The sequence below is a fragment of the Oncorhynchus kisutch genome, unplaced genomic scaffold (assembly GCF_002021735.2).
Source record: "Oncorhynchus kisutch isolate 150728-3 unplaced genomic scaffold, Okis_V2 Okis02a-Okis13b_hom, whole genome shotgun sequence".
NCBI lineage: Eukaryota > Metazoa > Chordata > Actinopteri > Salmoniformes > Salmonidae > Oncorhynchus > Oncorhynchus kisutch.
In genome coordinates this window covers 7,309,585-7,326,792 of record NW_022261979.1, presented here as the reverse complement: position 1 = coordinate 7,326,792, position 17,208 = coordinate 7,309,585, and the positions used below count along the sequence as shown (strand labels likewise).

At 47.5% G+C, this 17,208-nt stretch overlaps 1 protein-coding gene across 1 annotated transcript in view; it reads right to left on the bottom strand.

The window, feature by feature from the left end:
- LOC109885466 (ectonucleotide pyrophosphatase/phosphodiesterase family member 2) overlaps nucleotides 1-15,586 on the bottom strand; it is a 47,286-nt gene extending 31,700 nt beyond the window's left edge. The window contains exons 1-9 of the mRNA XM_031812253.1: nucleotides 15,362-15,586; nucleotides 15,035-15,140; nucleotides 6,901-7,056; nucleotides 6,413-6,538; nucleotides 5,848-5,908; nucleotides 5,626-5,723; nucleotides 5,220-5,299; nucleotides 4,978-5,097; nucleotides 2,580-2,635 (exon numbers count right to left, since the gene is read on the bottom strand). Of these exons, the coding sequence (XP_031668113.1) occupies nucleotides 2,580-2,635; nucleotides 4,978-5,097; nucleotides 5,220-5,299; nucleotides 5,626-5,723; nucleotides 5,848-5,908; nucleotides 6,413-6,538; nucleotides 6,901-7,056; nucleotides 15,035-15,140; nucleotides 15,362-15,391 (833 nt within the window). The 5' untranslated portion in view covers nucleotides 15,392-15,586. The remainder of the gene's footprint in view (nucleotides 1-2,579; nucleotides 2,636-4,977; nucleotides 5,098-5,219; nucleotides 5,300-5,625; nucleotides 5,724-5,847; nucleotides 5,909-6,412; nucleotides 6,539-6,900; nucleotides 7,057-15,034; nucleotides 15,141-15,361) is intronic.
- Nucleotides 15,587-17,208: the final 1,622 nt, after the last annotated feature.

Sequence of the window (17,208 nt, the reverse complement as noted above, 5' to 3'; positions counted from 1 at the left end):
GGAACAGCATGTCAGAAATCAGCTCAATGCAATTGAAGAATCCATAGACTCTAACCACTTCTGGGAAAATTGGAAAACACTAAACAAACAACAACACGAAGAATTATCTATCCAAAATGGAGAGGTATGGGTAAACCACTTCTCCAATCTTTTTGGCTCTATAACAAAGAATAAAGAGCAAAAACATATACATGATCAAACACAGATCTTAGAATCAACTATTAAAGACCCACTGGATTCCAGAACCCACTGGATTCCAGAACCCACTGGATTCCAGAACCCACTGGATTCTCCAATTACATTGAAAGAGTTACAGGACAAAATAAAAACCCTCCAACCCAAAAAGGCCTATGGTGTTGATGGTATCCTCAATGAAATGATCAAATATACAGACAACAAATTCCAATTGGCTATACTAAAACTCTTTAACATCATACTTAGCTCTGGCATCTTCCCCAATATTTGGAACCAAGGACTGATCACCCCAAATTTGACCCCAATAACTACCGTGGAATATGTGTCAACAGTAACCTTGGGAAAATCCTCTGGATTATTATTAACAGCAGACTCGTACATTTCCTCAATGAAAACAATGTACTGAGCAAATGTCAAATTGGCTTTTTACCAAATTACCGTACAACAGACCATGTATTCACCCTGCACACCCTAATTGACAATCAAACAAACCAAAACAAAGACAAAGTCTTCTCATGCTTTGTTGATTTCAAAAAAGCCTTCGACTCAATCTGGCATGAGGGTCTGCTATACAAACTGATGGAACGTGGTGTTGGGGGTAAAACATACGACATTATAAAATCCATGTACACAAACAACAAGTGTGCGGTTAAAATTGGCAAAAAACACACACATTTCTTCACACAGGGTCGTGGGGTTAGACAGGGATGCAGCTTAAGCCCCACCCTCTTCAACATATATATCAACGAATTGGCGAGGGCACTAGAAAAGTCTGCAGCACCCGGCCTCCCCCTGCTAGAATCCGAAGTCAAATGTCTGCTGTTTGCTGATGATCTGGTGCTTCTGTCACCAACCAAGGAGGGCCTACAGCAGCACCTAGATCTTATGCACAGATTCTGTCAGACCTGGGCCCTGACAGTAAATCTCAGTAAGACCAAAATAATGGTGTTCCAAAAAAGGTCCAGTCACCAGGACCACAAATACAAATTCCATCTAGACACTGTTGCCCTAGAGCACACAAAAAACTATACATACCTTGGCCTAAACATCAGCACCACAGGTAACTTCCACAAAGCTGTGAACGATCTGAGAGACAAGGCAAGAAGGGCATTCTATGCCATCAAAAGAAACATAAATTTCAACATACCAATTAGGATCTGGCTAAAAATACTTGAATCAGTCATAGAGCCCGTTGCCCTTTATGGTTGTGAGGTCTGGGGTCCGCTCACCAACCAAGAGTTCACAAAATGGGACAAACACCAAATTGAGACTCTGCACGCAGAATTCTGCAAAAATATCCTCCGTGTACAACGTAGAACACCAAATAATGCATGCAGAGCAGAATTAGGCCGATACCCACTAATTATCAAAATCCAGAAAAGAGCTGTTAAATTTTACAACCACCTAAAAGGAAGCGATTCACAAACCTTCCATAACAAAGCCATCACCTACAGAGAGATGAACCTGGAGAAGAGTCCCCTAAGCAAGCTGGTCCTGGGGCTCTGTTCACAAACACAAACACACACTACAGAGCCCCAGGACAGCAGCACAATTAGACCCAACCAAATCATGAGAAAACAAAAAGATAACTACTTAACACATTGGAAAGAATTAACAAAAAAACAGAGCAAACTAGAATGCTATTTGGCCCTACACAGAGAGTACACAGCGGCAGAATACCTGACCACTGTGACTGACCCAAAATTAAGGAAAGCCTTGACTATGTACAGACTCAGTGAGCATAGCCTTGCTATTGAGAAAGGCCGCCGTAGGCAGACTTGGCTCTCAAGAGAAGACAGGCTATGTGCTCACTGCCCACAAAATGAGGTGGAAACTGAGCTGCACTTCCTAACCTCCTGCCCAATGTATGACCATATTAGAGAGACATATTTCCCTCAGATTACACAGATCCACAAAGAATTCGAAAACAAATCCAATTTTGAAAAACTCCCATATCTACTGGGTGAAATTCCACAGTGTGCCATCACAGCAGCAAGATTTGTGACCTGTTGCCACGAGAAAAGGGCAACCAGTGAAGAACAAACACCATTGTAAATACAACCCATATTTATGCTTATTTATTTTATCTTGTGTCCTTTAGCCATTTGTACATTGTTAGAACACTGTATATATATATAATATGACATTTGTAATGTCTTTACTGTTTTGAAACTTCTGTATGTGTAATGTTTACTGTTAATTTTTGTTGTTTTTCACTTTATATATTCACTTTGTATGTTGTCTACCTCACTTGCTTTGGCAATGTTAACACATGTTTCCCATGCCAATAAAGCCCTTGAATTGAATTGAATTGAATTGAATTGAGAGAGAGGTAGACAGACAGAGAGACAGAGAGGGTGTGGGGGAGAGAGGGAGAGACTTACACAGGCCAGAAGAAAGTGCCAGCTTTCACCCCCTGCTTCACTGCTGTAATCCAGATCTAGGACAAGAATAAAAGTGAATATAACCACAGTAAATGATCTGTAAAACTGTGATATAAGACAATATAATTGATCATGTAATGGCATATAACACCTGTAAGGACAATGGGAAGATCAATTTTCGTCAACAAAGGTTCTTCAAAAGCGTTTGTGACCTTAAACGACTACAGTACATTTGCAAGGCTGACGCCATTTCCAATTCAATGTCTCAACTTGAAATGGACGGTTATTACATTTAAACACTACTCACTAGTTTTACTACATTCACACTCAAAGCCAAGTTAAACAGTCTCATATGAAAGGAGAGAGAGAGAGAGAGAGAGAGAGAGACAGAGAGAGAGAGAGGCAAACCTGGCCAGCTGTAAGTAAGGCCATTACTGTGCAAATAGAACACAGATGCAGGCCTAGAAATGGGAGGGAGGGCTTCTAGTTTGGGAGGGGGGCTTCTAGAATGGGAGGGGGGGCTTCTATAATGGGAGGGGGGGCTTCTAGAATGGGAGTGGAGGCTTCTAGAATGGGAAGGGAGGCTTCTAGAATGGGATGGGGCTTCTAGAATGGGAGGGAGGGCTTCTAGAATGGGAGGGAGGGCTTCTAGAATGGGAGGGAGGGCCTATAGAATGGGAGGGAGGGATTCTAGAATGGGATGGAAGCTTCTAGAATGGGAGTGAGGGCCTATAGAATGGGAGGGAGGGCTTCTAGAATGGGATGGGGGCTTCTAGAATGGGATGGGGGCTTCTAGAATGGGATGGGGGGCTTCTAGAATGGGATGGGGGGCTTCTAGAATGGGATGGGGGGCTTCTAGAGTGACTTACAGTGCCTTTAGAAAATATTCATACCCCTTAACGTATTCCACATTCTGTTACAGCCTAAAAAGTGGTCATCAATCTACACACAATATCCCAGAATGACAAAGTGAAAACAGGTTTCTAGACATTTCATAAAATTAATTGAAAATGAAATGCAGAAATATCTAATTTATACAAGTATTCATACCCCTGAGTCTATACGTGTTAGAATCACCTTTGGCAGCGATTACAGCTGTGTGTCTTTCTGGGTAAGTTTCTAGCTTTGCACACCTGGATTGTACAATATTTGCAGAATATTCAAGCTCTGTCAAGTTGGTTGTTGATCATTGCTAGAAAGCCAAGTCTTGCCATAGATTTTCAAACCGATTTGAGTCAAAACTAGGCCACTCAGGAACATTCAATGTCATCTTGGTGACAACTCCAGTGTATATTTTGCCTTCTGTTTTAAGTTACTGTCCTGCTGAAAAGTGAATTTGTCTCCCAGTCTGTTGGAAAGGTTTTCCTCTAGGATTTTGCCTGTGCTCAGCTCTATTCCGTTTATTTTTATCCTAAAAAACTCCCTAATCCTTGCCAATGACAAGCATACCCATAACATGATGCAGCCACCACCATGCTTGAAAATATGGAGATTGGTACTCAGTAATGTGTTGTGTTGGATTTGCCCCAAACGTAACACTTTGTATTCAGGAGAGAAAGTTAATTTCTTTGCCACATTTTTTTACTTTAGTATCTTATTGCAAACAGGATGCATGTTTTAGAATATTTTTATTCTGTACAGACTTCCTTCTTTTCACTCTGTCATGTAGGTTAGTATTGTGGAGTAACTACAATGTTGTTGATCCATCCTCAGTTTACTTGTATCACAGCCATTAAACTCTGTAACTGTTTTAAAGTCACCATTGGCCTCATGGTGAAATACCTGAGCGGTTTCCTTCCTCTCTGGCAACTGAGTTAGGAAGGACGCCTGTATCTTTATAGTGACTCAGTGTGTTGATACCCCATCCAAAGTGTAATTATTAACTTCACCATTCTCAAAGGGATATTCAATGTCTGCTTCTTTATTTTTTACCCATCTACCAATAGGAGCCCTTCTTTGTGAGGCATTGGAAAACCTCCTTGGTCTTTGTAGTTGAATCTGCTCAACTGAGGGACCTTACAGATAATTGTATGTGTGGGGTAAAGAGATGAGGCAGTCATTCAAAAAATCATTTTAAACACTATTATTGCACACAGAGTGAGTCAATGCAACTTATTATGTGACTTGTTAAGTCATTTATGCCATAACAAAGGGGTTGAATACTTCTTGACTCAAGACCTTTCAGCTTTTCATTTGTAATTCATTTCTAAAAAACATAATTCCACTTTGACATTATGGGGTATTGTGTGGAAGGGCAGTGAAACTCAATATCAATTGAATCCATTTTAAATTCAGGCTGTAACACAATGAAATGTGTAACAAGTCATGGGGTGTGAATCCTTTGTGAAGGCGTTGTATGACTGAACCACAGAACAGAGCAGAGAGAGTAGGGCCTCACCGGCTGACCTCCCCACCAACGATGATTCAGCTTCTCTCGACCCCGCAGGTTAAAGTTGGCATCAAACACAGGGTCATGCATGGAGTTGCCAACGATGCCATGGGACTCAGGGTACAGGCCCTACAGGAGGTCAGGACGGAGGTGTTAACCCGTGGAGGCTGGATGTTACATTACGGCAAAACTGAAGATAAAATGTTCAGCTGAGTAAAGAGGAAGAAAAAGGATGATTGACCAGTACGTACCGTTGCAAGAGTATAGAGATTGGGGAACGTTTTCGTGGGGTACACGGGTCTCATGTAAGGAGCATGGGTACCACAGGCTCCTAGAGGTAAAAAGGCACAAACAGATATGATGCAATGGTACGTGCTCCCGAGTGGCGCAGCGATCTAAGACACTGCATCTCAGTGCTGGAGGCGTCACTACAGACATCCTGGTTCGATTCCAGGCTGTATCACAACCAGCCGTGATTGAGAGTCCCATAAGGCGGCACACAATTGGCCCAACGTCGTCCGGGTTATGGTTTGGCCGGGGTAGGCCTTCATTGTAAATAAGAATTTGTTCTTAACTGACTTGCCTAGTTTAATAATAGTTGAATAAAGTAGACCCAGTCAAATGAAGCCTTGTTATGGATGATTCATAATATCTTACTGAGTTTCTCGATGTTGGGGATCACTGTGCTTCCTCTCTTCATGTAGGAGGCTCTGAACCCATCCACTGACACCATAATGAGAGGGGGACGGACAAACCTGGGGACAAAAGATCATGAGACTATCTCTGATGTTCTTACGTTTTTTTTTAAGTTTTGAAAGGTTAAACAAAAAAGTTTTTTTTTTATAAAAAGGTCTGAAGTGTGTAAATAGGGTCTCTTACCCAGCCGGACATTCATGGGTTCTAATGTCTTCACAGTCATCCTGCAACCAAGTAGTGTCCCCTTACAAAGAAAGAGTTAAGAGTTAATATGAGGGTTCAATACAACCTTCCACTACCACTATATAGGATACAGTCAGAGAGGTACATGACCAGTCAAAAGTTTTAGAACACCGACTCATTCAAGGGTTTTTCTTTATTTTTGCTATTTTCTACATTATAGAATAATAGTAATAACACATGTAGTTGGATGAGAGAATGCCAAGAGTGTGCAAAGTTGTCATCAAGGCAAAGGGTGGCTATTTGAATCTAATATATAAAATATATTTTGATTTGTTTAACACTTTTTTTGGTTACTATATGATTCCATATGTGTTATTTCATAGTTGTGATGTCTTCACTATTATTCTACAATGTAGAAAATAGTAAAAAATGAAGAAAAACCCTTGAATGAGTAGGTGTTCTAAAGCTTTGGACCGATAGTGTATGTCATGACAACAACAGTCAGAAGGGTTGGCTAAAGCAGCACTAGTATCAGGTTGAGAGACATCTAGTATCAGTGTCTAACCTTTACAGAGTGTTTTGTAGTTGGTACAGCAGTCTCCTTTGGCCAGACAGTCCTCAGAACAGTGACAGGCATGCTGGTCCTTCCTGGTCTCTCCACAGCGCTCCTTACTGCACTCAAAACCTCCCTCTGGACACAATCAATCATTTATTCAATCAATTAATGAGAGAGGATGTTACATAGGTAACAACGACCCATTAGAACTGCATCAGGGTGTCCCATTCAACAATGAGTCAAGTCACCATAAGGTCATATACATGAGGTAGAAACTGACAGAGATGGTGATGGTCATAAAGTATGAAGTAAAGCGTGTGTTCATTTTGAACCCTGCATTGATGCAATACAACGTACTGAACATTCTGGAACATGTACAACTTGGACTGGGGAAGAGGGGTTGAACTGAGATGTAAGACCACCATGTTGAGGGAACATGAAAGGGAGCAGGGGGGACCACCAACCCAGACAGACAGGCTGGCAGGCTTCAGGCTTACCTGTTCTCAAGCAGTGCTCATCAAAATCCTGGCAGCAGCTGTTATAGGTTTTACATAAGTTGTCACAGCGGCAGTTGGGAGGTTCAGCCTCGTCCAATTCAAAGCATCTGTTCTGGCAGGATCCTGACGTGCTGATCCACGGGGAGTCTGAAGGAGCTGGCAGAGAGAGAGAGAGAGAGAGAGAAACAACCATTAACAACTACTGAGGGAGATGAAAGGGAGAGAGAGAGAGAGAGAGAGAACCATTAACAACTACTGAGGGAGATGAAAGGGAGAGAGAGAGAGAGAGAGAAAACCGTTAACATCTACTGAGGGAGCTATCAGGGACGGAGAGAGAGAGAGAGAGAACCGTTAATATCTACTAATGGAGCTGGCAGGGAGAGAGAGAGAGAGAGAGAGAGAGAGAGAGAGAGAGAGAGAATCGTTAATATCTACTGAGGGAGCTGAGAGGAACACCTCCCTGAGGTTGGGGAGAGGAAGTCTTCCCTGAGGTTGGGGAGAGGAACACCTCCCTGAGGTTGGGGAGAGAAACACCTCCCTGAGGTTGGGGAGAGGAACACCTCCCTGAGGTTGGGGAGAGGACGTTTTCCCTGAGGTTGGGGAGGACGTCTTCCCTGAGGTTGGGGAGAGGACGTCTTCCCTGAGGTTGGGGAGAGGACGTCTTCCCTGAGGTTGGGGAGAGGAACACTTCCCTGAGGTTGGGGAGATGAAGTCTTCCCTGAGGTTGGGGAGAGGAAGTCTTCCCTGAGGTTGGGGAGAGGAACACCTCCCTGAGGTTGGGGAGAGGAGGTCTTCCCTGAGGTTGGGGAGAGGAGGTCTTCCCTGAGGTTGGGGAGAGGAGGTCTTCCCTGAGGTTGGGGAGAGGAGGTCTTCCCTGAGGTTGGGGAGAGGAAGTCTTCCCTGAGGTTGGGGAGAGGGACACCTCCCTGAGGTTGGGGAGAGGAAGTTTTCCCTGAGGTTGGGGAGAGGACGTCTTCCCAGAGGTTGGGGAGAGGACGTCTTCCCTGAGGTTGGGGAGAGGAACACTTCCCTGAGGTTGGGGAGAGGAAGTCTTCCCTAAGGTTGGGGAGAGGCACACCTCCCTGAGGTTGGGGAGAGGCACACCTCCCTGAGGTTGGGGAGAGGCACACCTCCCTGAGGTTGGGGAGAGGAACACCTCCCTGAGGTTGGGGAGAGGAACACCTCCCTGAGGTTGGGGAGAGGGAGTATTCCCTGAGGTTGGGGAGAGGAAGTATTCCCTGAGGTTGGGGAGAGGAAGTATTCCCTGAGGTTGGGGAGAGGAAGTATTCCCTGAGGTTGGGGAGAGGAAGTATTCCCTGAGGTTGGGGAGAGGAAGTATTCCCTGAGGTTGGGGAGAGGAAGTATTCCCTGAGGTTGGGGAGAGGAAGTCTTCCCTGAGGTTGGGGAGAGGCAGTTTCCCTGAGGTTGGGGAGAGGCAGTTTCCCCTGAGGTTGGGGAGAGTAACTCTTCCCTGAGGTTGGGGAGAGTAACTCTTCCCTGAGGTTGGGGAGAGGCAGTATTCCCTGAGGTTGGGGAGAGGCAGTTTCCCCTGAGGTTGGGGAGAGTAACTCTTCCCTGAGGTTGGGGAGAGGCAGTTTCCCCTGAGGTTGGGGAGAGGAAGTCTTCCCTGAGGTTGGGGAGAGGAAGTCTTCCCTGAGGTTGGGGAGAGGATGTCTTCCCTGAGGTTGGGGAGAGGAGGTATTCCCTGAGGTTGGTGAGAGGAAGTCTTCCCTGAGGTTGGGGAGAGGAAGTCTTCCCTGAGGTTGGGGAGAGGAAGTCTTCCCTGAGGTTGGGGAGAGGAACACTTCCCTGAGGTTGGGGAGAGGAACACTTCCCTGAGGTTGGGGAGAGGCACACCTCCCTGAGGTTGGGGAGAGGAACACTTCCCTGAGGTTGGGGAGAGGAAGAATTCCCTGAGGTTGGGGAGAGGAAGTATTCCCTGAGGTTGGGGAGAGGAAGTCTTCCCTGAGGTTGGGGAGAGAAAGTATTCCCTGAGGTTGGGGAGAGGAAGTTTCCCCTTAGGTTGGGGAGAGTAACTCTTCCCCGAGGTTTGGGAGAGGAAGCTTCCCCTGATGTTGGGGAGAGGCAGTATTCCCTGAGGTTGGGGAGAGGAAGTATTCCCTGAGGTTGGGGAGAGGAAGTATTCCCTGAGGTTGGGGAGAGGAAGTCTTCCCTGAGGTTGGGGAGAGGAAGTCTTCCCTGAGGTTGGGGAGAGGAACACCTCCCTGAGGTTGGGGAGAGGAAGTCTTCCCTGAGGTTGGGGAGAGGAAGTATTCCCTGAGGTTGGGGAGAGGAAGTATTCCCTGAGGTTGGGGAGAGGAAGTATTCCCTGAGGTTGGGGAGAGGAAGTATTCCCTGAGGTTGGGGAGAGGAAGTATTCCCTGAGGTTGGGGAGAGGAAGTATTCCCTGTGGTTGGGGAGAGGAAGTATTCCCTGAGGTTGGGGAGAGGAAGTCTTCCCTGAGGTTGGGGAGAGAAAGTCTTCCCTGAGGTTGGGGAGAGGAAGTATTCCCTGAGGTTGGAGAGAGGAAGTATTCCCTGAGGTTGGGGAGAGGAAGTTTCCCCTGAGGTTGGGGAGAGTAACTCTTCCCCGAGGTTGGGGAGAGGAAGTTTCCCATGAGGTTGGGGAGAGGCAGTATTCCCTGAGGTTGGGGAGAGGAAGTCTTCCCTGAGGTTGGGGAGAGGAAGTCTTCCCTGAGGTTGGGGAGAGGAAGTCTTCCCTGAGGTTGGGGAGAGGACGTCTTCCCAGAGGTTGGGGAGAGGACGTCTTCCCTGAGGTTGGGGAGAGGAACACTTCCCTGAGGTTGGGGAGAGGAAGTCTTCCCTAAGGTTGGGGAGAGGCACACCTCCCTGAGGTTGGGGAGAGGCACACCTCCCTGAGGTTGGGGAGAGGAACACCTCCCTGAGGTTGGGGAGAGGGAGTATTCCCTGAGGTTGGGGAGAGGAAGTATTCCCTGAGGTTGGGGAGAGGAAGTATTCCCTGAGGTTGGGGAGAGGAAGTATTCCCTGAGGTTGGGGAGAGGAAGTATTCCCTGAGGTTGGGGAGAGGAAGTATTCCCTGAGGTTGGGGAGAGGAAGTATTCCCTGAGGTTGGGGAGAGGAAGTATTCCCTGAGGTTGGGGAGAGGAAGTATTCCCTGAGGTTGGGGAGAGGAAGTCTTCCCTGAGGTTGGGGAGAGGCAGTTTCCCCTGAGGTTGGGGAGAGTAACTCTTCCCTGAGGTTGGGGAGAGGCAGTATTCCCTGAGGTTGGGGAGAGGCAGTTTCCCCTGAGGTTGGGGAGAGTAACTCTTCCCTGAGGTTGGGGAGAGGCAGTTTCCCCTGAGGTTGGGGAGAGGAAGTCTTCCCTGAGGTTGGGGAGAGGAAGTCTTCCCTGAGGTTGGGGAGAGGATGTCTTCCCTGAGGTTGGGGAGAGGAAGTCTTCCCTGAGGTTGGGGAGAGGAAGTCTTCCCTGAGGTTGGGGAGAGGAAGTCTTCCCTGAGGTTGGGGAGAGGAAGTCTTCCCTGAGGTTGGGGAGAGGAAGTCTTCCCTAAGGTTGGGGAGAGGCACACCTCCCTGAGGTTGGGGAGAGGCACACCTCCCTGAGGTTGGGGAGAGGGAGTATTCCCTGAGGTTGGGGAGAGGAAGTATTCCCTGAGGTTGGGGAGAGGAAGTATTCCCTGAGGTTGGGGAGAGGAAGTATTCCCTGAGGTTGGGGAGAGGAAGTATTCCCTGAGGTTGGGGAGAGGAAGTATTCCCTGAGGTTGGGGAGAGGAAGTATTCCCTGAGGTTGGGGAGAGGAAGTATTCCCTGAGGTTGGGGAGAGGCAGTTTCCCCTGAGGTTGGGGAGAGTAACTCTTCCCTGAGGTTGGGGAGAGGCAGTATTCCCTGAGGTTGGGGAGAGGCAGTTTCCCCTGAGGTTGGGGAGAGTAACTCTTCCCTGAGGTTGGGGAGAGGATGTCTTCCCTGAGGTTGGGGAGAGGAAGTCTTCCCTGAGGTTGGGGAGAGGAAGTCTTCCCTGAGGTTGGGGAGAGGAAGTCTTCCCTGAGGTTGGGGAGAGGAAGTCTTCCCTGAGGTTGGGGAGAGGAACACTTCCCTGAGGTTGGGGAGAGGAACACTTCCCTGAGGTTGGGGAGAGGCACACCTCCCTGAGGTTGGGGAGAGGAACACCTCCCTGAGGTTGGGGAGAGGAACACTTCCCTGAGGTTGGGGAGAGGAAGAATTCCCTGAGGTTGGGGAGAGGAAGTCTTCCCTGAGGTTGGGGAGAGGAAGTCTTCCCTGAGGTTGGGGAGAGAAAGTCTTCCCTGAGGTTGGGGAGAGGAAGTATTCCCTGAGGTTGGGGAGAGGAAGTATTCCCTGAGGTTGGGGAGAGGAAGTTTCCCCTTAGGTTGGGGAGAGTAACTCTTCCCCGAGGTTTGGGAGAGGAAGCTTCCCCTGATGTTGGGGAGAGGCAGTATTCCCTGAGGTTGGGGAGAGGAAGTATTCCCTGAGGTTGGGGAGAGGAAGTCTTCCCTGAGGTTGGGGAGAGGAAGTCTTCCCTGAGGTTGGGGAGAGGAAGTCTTCCCTGAGGTTGGGGAGAGGAACACCTCCCTGAGGTTGGGGGAGAGGAAGTATTCCCTGAGGTTGGGGAGAGGAAGTATTCCCTGAGGTTGGGGAGAGGAAGTATTCCCTGAGGTTGGGGAGAGGAAGTATTCCCTGAGGTTGGGGAGAGGAAGTATTCCCTGAGGTTGGGGAGACGAAGTATTCCCTGAGGTTGGGGAGAGGAAGTATTCCCTGAGGTTGGGGAGAGGAAGTATTCCCTGTGGTTGGGGAGAGGAAGTATTCCCTGAGGTTGGGGAGAGAAAGTCTTCCCTGAGGTTGGGGAGAGAAAGTCTTCCCTGAGGTTGGGGAGAGGAAGTATTCCCTGAGGTTGGAGAGAGAAAGTCTTCCCTGAGGTTGGGGAGAGAAAGTCTTCCCTGAGGTTGGGGAGAGGAAGTATTCCCTGAGGTTGGAGAGAGGAAGTATTCCCTGAGGTTGGGGAGAGGAAGTTTCCCCTGAGGTTGGGGAGAGTAACTCTTCCCCGAGGTTGGGGAGAGGCAGTATTCCCCGAGGTTGGGGAGAGGAAGTCTTCCCTGAGGTTGGGGAGAGGAAGTCTTCCCTGAGGTTGGGGAGAGGAAGTCTTCCCTGAGGTTTGGGAGAGGAAGTCTTCCCTGAGGTTGGGGAGAGGAAGTCTTCCCTGAGGTTGGGGAGAGGAAGTCTTCCCTGAGGTTGGGGAGAGGAAGTCTTCCCTGAGGTTGGGGAGAGGAAGTCTTCCCGGAGGTTGGGGAGAGGAAGTCTTCCCGGAGGTTGGGGAGAGGAAGTCTTCCCTGAGGTTGGGGAGAGGAAGTCTTCCCTGAGGTTGGGGAGAGGAACACCTCCCTGAGGTTGGGGAGAGGAAGTCTTCCCTGAGGTTGGGGAGAGGAAGTATTCCCTGAGGTTGGGGAGAGGAAGTATTCCCTGAGGTTGGGGAGAGGAAGTATTCCCTGAGGTTGGGGAGAGGAAGTATTCCCTGAGGTTGGGGAGAGGAAGTATTCCCTGAGGTTGGGGAGAGGAACACTTCCCTAAGGTTGGGGAGAGGAACACTTCCCTGAGGTTGGGGAGAGGAAGTCTTCCCTGAGGTTGGGGAGAGGAACACTTCCCTGAGGTTGGGGAGAGGCACACCTCCCTGAGGTTGGGGAGAGGAACACCTCCCTGAGGTTGGGGAGAGGAACACTTCCCTGAGGTTGGGGAGAGGAAGTCTTCCCTGAGGTTGGGGAGAGAAAGTCTTCCCTGAGGTTGGGGAGAGGAAGTATTCCCTGAGGTTGGGGAGAGGAAGTATTCCCTGAGGTTGGGGAGAGGAAGTTTCCCCTTAGGTTGGGGAGAGTAACTCTTCCCCGAGGTTTGGGAGAGGAAGCTTCCCCTGAGGTTGGGGAGAGGCAGTATTCCCTGAGGTTGGGGAGAGGAAGTATTCCCTGAGGTTGGGGAGAGGAAGTATTCCCTGAGGTTGGGGAGAGGAAGTATTCCCTGAGGTTGGGGAGAGGAAGTATTCCCTGAGGTTGGGGAGAGGAAGTATTCCCTGAGGTTGGGGAGAGGAAGTATTCCCTGAGGTTGGGGAGAGGAAGTATTCCCTGAGGTTGGGGAGAGTAAGTATTCCCTGAGGTTGGGGAGAGTAAACTGAGTTTGAATCTTCACAGAATTCGTCCACGTGCTTCTCCTGGCGTTGCCCAGGTTTTTCTGCTGCAGGTTTGTTCCTGAAGTATTCCCTGAGGTTGGGGAGAGGAAGTCTTCCCTGAGGTTGGGGAGAGAAAGTCTTCCCTGAGGTTGGGGAGAGGAAGTCTTCCCTGAGGTTGGGGAGAGTAACTCTTCCCCGAGGTTGGGGAGAGGAAGTTTCCCATGAGGTTGGGGAGAGGCAGTATTCCCTGAGGTTGGGGAGAGGAAGTCTTCCCTGAGGTTGGGGAGAGGAAGTCTTCCCTGAGGTTGGGGAGAGGAAGTCTTCCCTGAGGTTGGGGAGAGGAAGTCTTCCCTGAGGTTGGGGAGAGGAAGTCTTCCCTGAGGTTGGGGAGAGGAAGTCTTCCCTGAGGTTGGGGAGAGGAAGTCTTCCCTGAGGTTGGGGAGAGGAAGTCTTCCCTGAGGTTGGGGAGAGGAAGTCTTCCCTGAGGTTGGGGAGAGGAAGTCTTCCCTGAGGTTGGGGAGAGGGACACCTCCCTGAGGTTGGGGAGAGGAAGTCTTCCCTGAGGTTGGGGAGAGGAAGTATTCCCTGAGGTTGGGGAGAGGAAGTATTCCCTGAGGTTGGGGAGAGGAAGTATTCCCTGAGGTTGGGGAGAGGAAGTATTCCCTGAGGTTGGGGAGAGGAAGTATTCCCTGAGGTTGGGGAGAGGAACACTTCCCTAAGGTTGGGGAGAGGAACACTTCCCTGAGGTTGGGGAGAGGAACACTTCCCTGAGGTTGGGGAGAGGACCACCTCCCTGAGGTTGGGGAGAGGAACACTTCCCTGAGGTTGGGGAGAGGCAGTTTCCCCTGAGGTTGGGGAGAGGAAGTCTTCCCTGAGGTTGGGGAGAGGAACAGAGGGGACCAAGCCAGTGTAACATACAGTACATAATAAGATGTTCCTTGTGGATTCAGGAACAAACCTGCAGCAGAAAAACCTGGGCAACGCCAGGAGAAGCACGTGGACGAATTCTGTGAAGATTCAAACTCAGTTTACTGCACAGGAATAGCTGTATGAGTCATATAACTAGTCATTTACTCGATGTCAAACCCATCCCAGACACAGTGAATGAACTGAATGAAAGGTAACAAACTACCTGTGAAGGAAATATTACAATGTCCTTTCACGGCTGTGCAGTGGGATCTTTGACAAGTATCCCGACAGTATAATTCAAACCACCTGAGTTTTTACATGCAGACCAGGTCAGAATATGTGGCGCAGAAACTGCTGAAAAGCTCACTTGATATTGACACAAGGTAGAGCCGAGCAAACAAACCCCAAATATACACGAACAGGCCAATCACTAGCGAAAAGGACAACAGTAATCGTTTGTTACCTTAAAACGCTCTTTGCTTATTAGTTCTGTGTAACACTGGCAGCCAGATCTGATAGAAAACGATGTGCAAATAAACTGCATTTTGAATTCCATCGCTATGGTTACCTCAGGGAACGTAGTCAGTTCCGTATAATGTATGTTGCTCATGTTTAAAGAACATTTAGATGGTAAATGGATTCCATGTTAAGTCTACAGACTGTTGAGTGATTGATTACTTTGTTCCTAAGTCAGTTTTAAGATTTCGTTTAATGCCTCTGGAATCAAATACAGTTTTCTGTCTGACTTGTTTAAAATGGCAAAAGGATAGTTGGCTTTATATACATTTACAGCCAGAAAACATAAAGGCTTTTTCAAAATATACTGTAAAGCTTATTTTGGTAACTAAATTACAGAGAAAATGATTCCGATGTGCTTGTAGTATACCATGCACAATGTTAGTGCAGAACACCTTGTCCCAATGTCATTATACAAACATTTATTTTTAAATGAACAATTTCAATACTGTAATAGACAAAAAATAATACCCATCAACAATTGTCAGAGAGAGAGAAAGGGAGAGATGGAAGTCCCCCCAAAATATCTATATTTTATGCAAAACAGTTGTCCAATCTTGCTTACTGTCTGTCCTTGAAGAAGCAGCCTCCTCTACAGACCTTTCAGGGCGGTCATAAACATACCCCGAGCAGATATCCGAACCACAGACGATGGAGAGGACACAGAACATCTTTGAAAATGAACGAAACAACAGATAAATGATACAATTCTACAAAATATTGTCACATCAAATGAAACGTGAAACATATGAGGCGATAACAAGTCTCCCACAGTAAATATAGCGGGGAACATGCCAGAACAATCCATCATAACCCAGGTATTCTCTCTTGAACATCCTACATTGTAATATCACAGAGTTTTCTAAACCATCTTTGGTAATTTCCATCATACCTGTTTAAATGATATCTTATATTTCCCCATTATGTCAGGTCCGTCCTTCAGAATTCATGTGTTTATCGCAGTGGTTCCTGTTCGGTTCGTTACCGTGCGTCCTGACTGCACCCCGACTATCACTAAGACTGAGCGCAAGAACCGTGTGGTGGCCAAGTTTTGTGATTTCAGATGAACACCTGTTCACGGTGCCAAAGGGAGCTTCCTTCCAGCTCTCAATCCACTAAATCAATGAAAAGTGCTTGTGCTGCCGTTTAATTTTACTGCGCGCAGTGCGCGGTAGGATACTAAACAATGAATGCAAGGAGAGACCACCCCGGTGAATGCATAACAATACCCTTTGATACTTTTCAAATCGGTCGCCACTTTGAAATGATCATCATCATCCCCTTGTACTGCAAATGATTTAGAAAACAAAAGGAGAGTAAAACTTCCTTGCTGAAAGCCCTGAAAACATCTGAGAACCAGTAATAAATGCATAATAGTCATAGGAGCCTATACGCAAAACATAAGTTCTCATTGTAAACGGAAAGGGACAAATGCGGACGCACACGATGCATTTGCATGGATCATAAAGCCTTACAGAACCAATTTCCAAAGAACCATGATTCTCTGCCGAGTGATGCCTGCTCATAGTCTGCTCTAGACTGGAGTGATTTATACCCTTACTAACCCTGGAACAAGTTATACCCAAACTAACCCTGGAGTGATTTATACCCTTACTAACCCTGGAACAAGTTATACCCAAACTAACCCTGGAGTGAGTTATACCCAAACTAACCCTGGAACAAGTTATACCCAAACTAACCCTGGAGTGATTTATACCCAAACTAACCCTGGAACAAGTTATACCCTAACTAACCCTGGAACAAGTTATACCCTAACTAACCCTGGAACAAGTTATACCCAAACTAACCCTGGAGTGAGTTATACCCTAACTAACCCTGGAGTGAGTTATACCCTAACTAACCCTGGAGTGAGTTATACCCAAACTAACCCTGGAGTGAGTTATACCCAAACTAACCCTGGAACAAGTTATACCCAAACTAACCCTGGAGTGAGTTATACCCTAACTAACCCTGGAACAAGTTATACCCTAACTAACCCTGGAGTGAGTTATACCCAAACTAACCCTGGAGTGAGTTATACCCAAACTAACCCTGGAGTGAGTTATACCCAAACTAACCCTGGAGTGAGTTATACCCAAACTAACCCTGGAGTGAGTTATACCCAAACTAACCCTGGTGTGAGTTATACCCTAACTAATCCTGGTGTGAGTTATACCCAAACTAACCCTGGAACAAGTTATACCCAAACTAACCCTGGAGTGAGTTATACCCAAACTAACCCTGGAACAAGTTATACCCAAACTAACCCTGGTGTGAGTTATACCCAAACTAACCCTGGAGTGAGTTATACCCAAACTAACCCTGGAGTGAGTTATACCCAAACTAATCCTGGTGTGAGTTATACCCAAACTAACCCTGGAACAAGTTATACCCAAACTAACCCTGGAGTGAGTTATACCCTAACTAACCCTGGAGTGAGTTATACCCAAACTAACCCTGGAACAAGTTATACCCAAACTAACCCTGGAGTGAGTTATACCCAAACTAACCCTGGAGTGAGTTATACCCAAACTAACCCTGGAGTGAGTTATACCCAAACTAACCCTGGAGTGAGTTATACCCAAACTAACCCTGGAACAAGTTATACCCAAACTAACCCTGGAGTGAGTTATACCCAAACTAACCCGGGAACAAGTTATACCCAAACTAACCCTGGAGTGAGTTATACCCAAACTAACCCTGGAGTGAGTTATACCCAAACTAACCCTGGAGTGAGTT